General features: G+C 42.7%; 1 protein-coding gene across 1 annotated transcript; it reads left to right on the top strand.

Moving 5' to 3' along the window:
- Nucleotides 1-1912: 1912 nt before the first annotated feature.
- On the top strand, nucleotides 1913-7769 carry LOC113471871 (the record flags this gene model as incomplete). The annotated part of the gene is made up of 7 exons (XM_026831329.1): nucleotides 1913-2059; nucleotides 2593-2705; nucleotides 3604-3835; nucleotides 4887-5064; nucleotides 6274-6406; nucleotides 6650-6897; nucleotides 7606-7769. Coding segments are annotated over 7 exons (1215 nt in total), but the record flags the coding sequence as incomplete, so codon positions are not given.
- Nucleotides 7770-9603: the final 1834 nt, after the last annotated feature.

Genomic DNA, 9603 nt, shown 5'->3' on the forward strand with positions numbered 1-9603 from the left:
CAGCAACCTCGGCTGTCAGTTTATTACAATCTGGCGCAGTCGGAACCCTAATATCCCTATGGTAAGCATTTTGTAATAATAATGATTTTATTTATTTGTAATTATGATTTTACAGTTCTATTTCCTATGGTAAGGATGTTGTTTGTCTGTATGTTTGTCCGTTTCACCTTCACCTACCTCAGTAGTGTAGTGGTTAACGCGTTGGACTTTGGATCGAGTACTTTTTTTTAATGTTTGACAGAGGGAACTGTAACTGCTAGGGTATTATCGTCCCGAAATCGAAGAGAGAAGGAAGGCAGCATAGAAGAAAGCCAGCAGAACGAACCTTATCCCTTCAGGATAAAATCCGCCCCGGGCGGGAATCGAACCCGCGGCCTAGCGCTTACTAGACAGACGCGTTACCAACCAAGCTAACTATGAAACCTGTTGTACACAAAAAGCCCACTCTGAGTTGGCGTCCACAACGGAGAACAGACCATCGACCCTCGCCTAGTACCGACCAAAGAGAGAACCGTTCTAATGAATAGAAGCGTCTTCAACAGAGCCTTGACCATAGTACCGACCAAAGAGAGAACCGTTCTAATGAATAGAAGCGTCTTCAACAGAGCCTTGACCATAGTACCGACCAAAGAGAGAACCGTTCTAATGAATAGAAGCGTCTTCATCAGAGCCTTGACCATAGTACCGACCAAAGAGAGAACCGTTCTAATGAATAGAAGCGTCTTCAACAGAGCCTTGACCATAGTACCGACCCTCGCCTAGTACCGACCAAAGAGAGAACCGTTCTAATGAATAGAAGCGTCTTCAACAGAGCCTTGACCATAGTACCGACCAAAGAGAGAACCGTTCTAATGAATAGAAGCGTCTTCAACAGAGCCTTGACCATAGTACCGACCAAAGAGAGAACCGTTCTAATGAATAGAAGCGTCTTCAACAGAGCCTTGACCATAGTACCGACCAAAGAGAGAACCGTTCTAATGAATAGAAGCGTCTTCAACAGAGCCTTGACCATAGTACCGACCAAAGAGAGAACCGTTCTAATGAATAGAAGCGTCTTCAACAGAGCCTTGACCATAGTACCGACCAAAGAGAGAACCGTTCTAATGAATAGAAGCGTCTTCAACAGAGCCTTGACCATAGTACCGACCAAAGAGAGAACCGTTCTAATGAATAGAAGCGTCTTCAACAGAGCCTTGACCATAGTACCGACCAAAGAGAGAACCGTTCTAATGAATAGAAGCGTCTTCAACAGAGCCTTGACCATAGTACCGACCAAAGAGAGAACCGTTCTAATGAATAGAAGCGTCTTCAACAGAGCCTTGACCATAGTACCGACCAAAGAGAGAACCGTTCTAATGAATAGAAGCGTCTTCAACAGAGCCTTGACCATAGTACCGACCAAAGAGAGAACCGTTCTAATGAATAGAAGCGTCTTCAACAGAGCCTTGACCATAGGACCGACCAAAGAGAGAACCGTTCTAATGAATAGAAGCGTCTTCAACAGAGCCTTGACCATAGTACCGACCCTCACAGAAAATCAAGACATTGAGCCTAGAATTTTTTCCGTGATGGTCGATGGTCTCGGCGAGGGTCATTGGTCCATGGTCTATAGTCGCGCACTGAAGTTTAGGTGTAGGGACAAACAGTACCCCATTGTTTTCCCCATCCGTGGCACAAGCTTCCCCATCCGTGGCACAAGCTCTGCTTATACGGGTGGGTATACCATTTAGGTACATGAAAAATGTATGTTCTGAGTTTTTTGTCGATGAAATATAAAAGGAAACTTATTTAAAAAAAAAAAAAAAATAGTCCTACATACTGAACTCCGCACACAGGAATTTCGTCAGAAAAGACAACCATTAGGAAACCCGATTAGGATAACCTACATATCTGATTTGTATATTTCTCTCAGGTTGCTCTGATGAGACAAGGCGTGCTACTGGCTGAAGCCCCCCCTGAGGATCTCATTAAACAATACCAAGCCACCACATTGGAAGATGTATTCCTACAGTTATGTTACGTACAGAATCAGGCTACTCAGGATGTAACACCCACCGCGGTAAGCCCTCCTCCTTCTTCTTCTTAAAAAAAAAAGAGGTTTGTCAGAAGGAGCTGTGACTGCTTAGGTCTTATCGTCCCAAAATCGAAGAGAGAAGGAAGACAGGATAGGAGAAAGCCAGCCGTTCCGAGAAGGAACATTATCCCATCAGGATAAAATCCGCCCCGGGCGGGAATCGAACCCGCGGCCTAGCGCTTACAAGGCAGACGCGCTACCAACCAAGCTAATTAGGCTGGTTTTTCTTCATTTACTTCGCCTTTTCCCGTGATTAGATGGGGTCAGAGTTTATCGCCAGTCTCTCAATCAGCCCTAGCACTCTATGCTTGCTTTGGGACGACATTTTATTATTATTATTTTTTCAAGATGAGTGTTCCACCCACCGTTTTTATTTCGTAGCTACATTAGACGCATGTGGTCTGTGTCGTAGCATGCCCATCTCGTAGTATGCTTCTCATCAGATGGGCGAGAAGGGACACAATACTTTCGATTTGGTTTTATTGTTTATTTTATTTTATTTATTCTTCTCTTCACAGAAAGTCGTATTCAAACATCCGTACGCAAAGAAGAGACAAAGTCTAAGTGCTGTGTGGCCTCACACCAAGGCTATCCTGTATAAAATCATCACCTGGGCCAGGATCAATTTCCCGTAACTGCTGGCCGTGGATAAAATGTCCGGAGTGTATGCTCGCTGTCATCTAGCAGGTAAATATTGAACGCCCTGCGGAAACGGCCGGAAAATATAGTCGTCCCTTAAACGGTTGCGGCGGAAATAGAGATTCAATTATGTAGATCAAAAATATCTACGGGCCCTGTTTCCAGATGATACGATTCGGCCGTTATTCCCGACCAAAAGTTTCGCTATTTCGGGTTATACAGGGAAAAAGCTCAAAAGGACCTGGCGCTTCTCACGAGTTTACCTTTATTCGCAGGTCGCTCAAATTTTGCAGACAGCTTCCATAATACGTATATGATGATCAAAAGTGTCCGCGGGATAGACCTCGAGAAATGTACGGTTCGGCCGCTATTTAACGCCAAATCTTTGAAAAAGCTCAAAAAGCGTTTGCAATGCTCAGTCCTCAATACCTAATTGCAACCTGGTAGTTGAAATAATCGAAAGTTGAAATAATTGAAATTCCGTATAAAACAATGGAAAAGGGGCAAAATTTAGATACAAAGGAAAAAAAAAATGGTTAATAAATACCCTATTTTGAACTGATTTTGGGATTGAAATAATCGAGGTTCTACTGTAATTATGTATGTTAGAGCGACGGAGATGAGGTCGGTGGTTCGAGTCCAAGTGACGTCATAAAATTGGTTCTATTTCGATGAAAGAAAGATCACAGTTCTAATTTTGGGATCTTCAAGGCCCTATTCCTGATCAATTTCTACAGTTGGGATCGAGTGGATTGGAACACATCACATGCCTTCAGACACACTCCATTTGTTAAGGGTCTAGGTTTACCTTGCCCTTGGTATCAATTTAATTTCCCCTGACCACTAGTTTATTATTGTCGCCTGTAATGAAACCCTTTCGCTCTTTGCAGCGTGTTCTTCACAATTAGTTTCATCTTCTCTGCCCTGTGTATTGTCGCCTGTAATGAAATGCTCACCAGTTTCCCGCCTGCCACAGTAGGATTCGTGAACCATGAGAGTGGTGGAAATTGCGAGGCCCTGGCTCTGAACAGCACGCCCCCTTGCGTACCCTCTGGGAAGTACAGCAACCTCGGCTGTCAGTTTATTACAATCTGGCGCAGTCGGAACCCTAATATCCCTATGGTAAGCATTTTGTAATAATAATCATTTTTTTTTTCATTTGTAATTATGATTTTACAGTTCTATTTCCCATGGTAAGGATGTTGTTTGTCTGTATGTTTGTCCGTTTCACCTTCACCTACCTCAGTAGTGTAGTGGTTAACGCGTTGGATTTTGGATCTGAAAGTTGGTGGTTTGAGACCAAGTCAAGTTATAAGATTGATCTAAGTAGGTTTATTAACTGGGGAACGATTTTGTAACAAGGCATATTCTATTTTTTTCCTCGCAGCTGGGCGTCATACCACAATATGCGAGACATTTACATTTTGCCTAAGCCAGACCTTTTTTTTTTAGAAGAGAAACTATACTGAGAGGTAGGTAATGATTTTATTTATTTGTAATTATGATTTTACAGTTCTATTTCCTATGGTAAGGATGTTGTTTGTCCGTTTCACCTTCACGTACCACAGTAGTGTAGTGGTTAACGCGTTGGACTTTGGATCTGAAAGTTGGTGGTTTGAGACCAAGTCAAGTTATAAGATTTATCTAGGTTTATTAACTTTTCCTCGCAGCTGGGCGTCATACCACAATATGCGAGACATTTACATTTTGCCTAAGCCAGACCTAGTTAGCTTGGCGAGTACGTTATCCTAAACAGGGTTCGTTCTCGGAACGGTTGACTTTCATCTGTTCTCTCTATGCTTTAGGGACGATAAGACCTTAGCCGTTTCTTCTATTCTCTCCTACCAGCTGGATATCTACCACATACATATGCCAGAATACCCCAGACTTTTGCCTTTTCTGATTTTCAGATCTATTACCCACTCATGGATGAGGCCATGTCCGATGGCAGGAAGGGCACTATCGTCCTAAGCCAGACCTAGTTAGCTTGGAGAGTACGTTATCCTAAACATAAACAGGGTTCGTTCTCGGAACGGTTGACTTTCACCTGTTCTCTCTATGCTTTAGGGACGATAAGACCTTCGCCGTTTCTCCTATTCTTTCTTCGCAGCTGGATATAATCCCACATACATATGCCAGAAGACCCCAGACTTTTGCCTTTTCTGATTTTCAGATCTATTACCCACTCATGGATGAGGCCATGTCCGATGGCAGGAAGGGCACTATCGTCGCCATCTTGGAAATCTCAGCTAATTTCTCTCAGGGTATAGCAGCTCGCATGATACATGGCATGAGATCTAAGAAGGAACTCATTGAGAACTCCACCATAGATGTCTGGGGTGATACTACTGGTAAGTAGAGAGAGAGAGAGAGAAAGAGAGAGAGAGAGAGAGAGAGAGAGAGAGAGAGAGAGAGAGAGAGAGAGAGAGAGAGAACCGAGAGAGAGAGAGCTACAGGCTACAGTGAACCATTTCGAGATAAACCATGTGGCAAGATAAGCATATGCCAAAGACCCTGGCTTTTAGGGTCTCGCGATTTGGAATCTTGATGAGTGTTCCACCACCACGCCGTTTTTATTTCGTAGCAATGAAACATCTTTTCCCGTCCAGTAGTACCTTATCTACATATGAGGAGGTCTCTGGAAGAAGGGCCAAATGGCGAATTGGCCCTTTTTCCGAATTCCCAACATTAGATTTTAGTTTAAAATGGAGGTCCGAAGAGTGAGAATGACCTCAGTGTCTCTTTTTATTAATTTATTTATGCAGAAAATAAAATTAAAAAGAGAAAAGTCTTTTTGTTTCTACTTAAAATCGATCTATTGAAAAAGGGCCAATTTTCACACTTGATTTTTCCGTAATTACGAATTCTCCGTCTAAAATGGGTAAAAAATATGGCAATAAATGTGTTTAAAACAGTATTTTACATCATTTTATCAAATCAGATTTATGCTTTTATGCTTAGTTGAAAACTTTGAACCTTACCTCAAAACTCAATTTATGCAATTTGGCCCTTTATCCAGAGACCTCATCAGATGGGTGAGAAGAGACACAATACTTCCCATTTAGTTGCTGGATCAACACGAGAACACCAGAATATGTATAACCCTTTGAAATGGGTATTTACAATCATAATAAGAGTGCAAATTTTTTGTCGACTACCTATTTAAATCAAATCTGGGATAGAATAGAATACACCTTGTTTATCCTGCTCGAATGAGACTAAATCGTTTTTTATGTTGATAGGACGTTAAATCGAATGAGATCGTTATTTTTTGTCGACTACCTATTTAAATCAAATCTGAGATAGAATAGAATAGAATACACCTTGTTTATCCTGCTCGAATGAGACTAAATCGTTTTTTATGTTGATAGGACGTTAAATCGAATGAGATCGTTTTTTTTTGTCGACTACCTATTTAAATCAAATCTGGGATAGAATAGAATAGAATACACCTTGTTTATCCTGCTCGAATGAGACTAAATCGTTTTTTATGTTGATGGGACGTTAAATCGAATGAGATCGTTTCCTTATTGTCAAAATGTTCCCAATTTCCATTCCAGACTACATGCGCACATTGAAAGTAGAAGTGGAAATGCAGTCCTCATTTGTGGACATGTACCGTGGACTACTCACGGCGTGTGGTTATGATAAGCGAGTTGCTGATATGCCCCCAATGATCGTAAGTGCAGATAAGTCAAACTTCAACGTATTGTTTCATTTTACAATTTTTCATCAGTAAATGGTTTGTTCAAAAATGGCATTGGTCCTGAAAGCAAACCTAGACCCTCGACAGTTTCAACCCCGCGTAGCCACGGGAGCTCTAAGCGCGACCGTATGCGATACCCCGCGAAGCCTGAGAAGGACGTTATGTATAACTTTGCTGAGACGAATGGGATCGTTTCCTTATCGTCAAAATGTTCCCAATTTCCATTCCAGACTACATGCGCACATTGAAAGTAGAAGTGGAAATGCAGTCCTCATTTGTGGACATGTACCGATATTTGAAATATTCCTCGCCCACGGTCTGTTCTTGGCTTGTTACAATCTTCTCAACATCGCTAGCATGCTCACTATCTACTTCACCTTCTATTGGACACCCAGAGGTTCAGTGTGGTTATCCTACGTTCTGCTCAATGTGGAGGGACTCTCTGGTATTGTGCTCGGTAAGTGTGGTATTGTAATAGGTAAGAAGTGAAAGGCCTTTGCCTTTAGGGTCAGTCCAATTTGAAGAAACCATTTACCTACTGGTGGAAATTTGCCAACTCTACGTAGGCGTGTAGGTCCATTTTTCGACATTTTAATGTATCTGCGCTTGTACGTCACAAGTGCTTAAACTGGTTGGACCTCACCCCCCCCCCCCACTTCATTCGGGCTCGTCTTTAAGGTGGTAATACCTTCACTATCTACAGTGGAACGCAAGCTGACCCTGACACACTCCTCAAAAGTTTCTATCCCCCTATTTTTTGAGATCGGCCAATTTAACCTGACCATGGAGGTATAAGGTGCTCCTTGACCCTGACACACTCCTCAAAAGTTTCTATCCCCCTAATTTTTGAGATCGGCCAATTTAAATAATGGTTTTTTGGAGTCGTGACATTAGAGTTTAGCAGTGAATTAACTTACATTTTGGTAAATGCACATGAGACATTTTCGATAAACCTGCTCTGGTCAAGACTCGAACCCGCGTTCCGGGTACCCGGGTTTAATCTCACGTACCCCCGCCACCATCATAATGAGTACCGGGTACCCATACCTAGATTAATGTGTAATTGTGTACCATTACTACATATACTGGGTTCTAAACACTCTCAGTACCTTTTGGAAAAAAGTCAGTACCTACTTCAGTACCAAATAAACTAGACTAACATTAACACATATCATTCCCTCCGCAGGTTATATATGGCCGGTAGAGGCTGTCTGGCCTCCCATCAAACCTCTCAGCTACATCCTCTTCCCCAACACCCTCATATCCGAAGCCTACCGCGCGGTTGAGTGGAAGAGCGCGAACATCTTACATCCGGAAGTGGTGCAGGCCATCTCATATACTGGGTTCTAAACACTCTCAGTACCTTTTGGAAAAAAGTCAGTACCTACTTCAGTACCTTGAGGTCAATATTCAGTACCTTTTCGGACTGTACTTGCACTGATAAGCCGTCAAATTTCAAAATTTGCTTTTGTTATTCTTTGTTCGCCATTACGCAATTTGTTTTCGAGTACCGCGGAGGGTCTCTCACGTACCCCTCCGTTGAGAATCGCTGACTTAGAGGAAACTCATCGAGTACTGTCCATCGATATTGTACACGATGTACAGTCCATATCACACATCAAGTGTGTCCGCCATTACGCAATTTGTTTTCGAGTACCGCGGAGGGTCTCTCACGTACCCCTCGTTGAGAATCGCTGACTTAGAGGAAACTCATCGAGTACTGTCCATCGATATTGTACACGATGTACAGTCCATATCACACATCAAGTGCAGTCGACATAAAGCTGTCTCCACACATAGTCGATGGCCGTCGATCGACGAGGTGAATCTATGTTGTCGAGGCAGTTTGGACGGTTTCAGTCGACATCGATCGACGGCCGTCGACTTTATGTGAACACAGCTTTACCCACGCTGTACAAATTTTGGCCAAAAAGGTTCAATTGGTCAACACTTGAAGAACATTTTCTCAAAAGATTTTGGGCCCGGTTGGACATCGCGAACGGCTTATCTGATTTTATTGAAATTTGGCTAACATGTTAGGCCCCTAAAGGACATTGGTTAATTGAATTTTGGACCGGATCGGCACTAAGGGGGCTCCTTTGAGGCCCCTTATCTGATTTCCACAGTTCACTGCACCATTATAATGTATAGTTGTAGCAAGGGACCTGGATTTTCGATACAATCATGTGATTCATGTATTCTCTCTCAGAGCATTATAAACTAATCTAAGTAGGTAATAATTATGCCATAGGAAGAATATGATGGCTAAATATAGACTTTTTATAAACACAGAACATAGAGCAGAAAATATTCTTAATAAAGAGGAGAATACGAGGAGGGGAGGGGTTAAACTAAAGCCATACTGATGGAGAAGGTTTGGTCGGACTCCGGACCGGGCTTCTGAAAGGTTAAAATAATTGAAGGAAGGGAATTTGTGCTGGCTCTAGATAATCTGACCCTCGAGATGAGCCTGACCCTGCCTCGGTGGTGTAGTGGTCAAGGCGCTCGCCTGGTAAACAGGAGGGCGTGGGTTCAATCCCAGCCGAGGTAGCTCAGTCCTTGATATTTCAGGCAAAGTAGCTCGAACTTGGCACACAGATTCGATAAATTATGCAGATATCCTTGGGTCCTGTTTCCAGAAGGTACGGTTCGGCCGTTATTCTGAACCAAAGTTCCGCCATTTAGGGTTTGGTCGGACTCTGGACCGGGCTTCTGAAAGGTTAAAATAATTGAAGGAAGGGAATTTGTGCTGGCTCTAGATAATCTGACCTTCTGGACCGGGCTTCTGAAAGGTTAAAATAATTGAAGGAAGGGAATTTGTGCTGGCTCTAGATAATCTGACCTTCGAGATGAGCCTGACCCTGCGTCGGTGGTGTAGTGGTCAAGGCGCTCGCCTGGTAAACAGGAGGGCGTGGGTTCAATCCCAGCCGAGAAAAAAAAAACCAGTGAGCCCAACGCACGGTGCAATGTAATTGCGTTTTATGTTTAAGAATTTCCAAGAACCTTTTCAATTTGAAAAGAAATCTTCAATTTCTGAGGATCTTTTTTTTTATTCGACCTCCGCGCGTCTTCAAAATGTTTAAAACTTTTTCAACATCCCAGAATTTCTCACAATAGGTAATACCTAACTAGGTACACCTACATATCTTGAAAATTTCTGAGAACCTCTTCAATGCCTAAGAAA

This window comes from Diaphorina citri, unplaced genomic scaffold (assembly GCF_000475195.1).
Source record: "Diaphorina citri unplaced genomic scaffold, Diaci psyllid genome assembly version 1.1 scaffold3178, whole genome shotgun sequence".
Lineage (NCBI taxonomy): Eukaryota > Metazoa > Arthropoda > Insecta > Hemiptera > Psyllidae > Diaphorina > Diaphorina citri.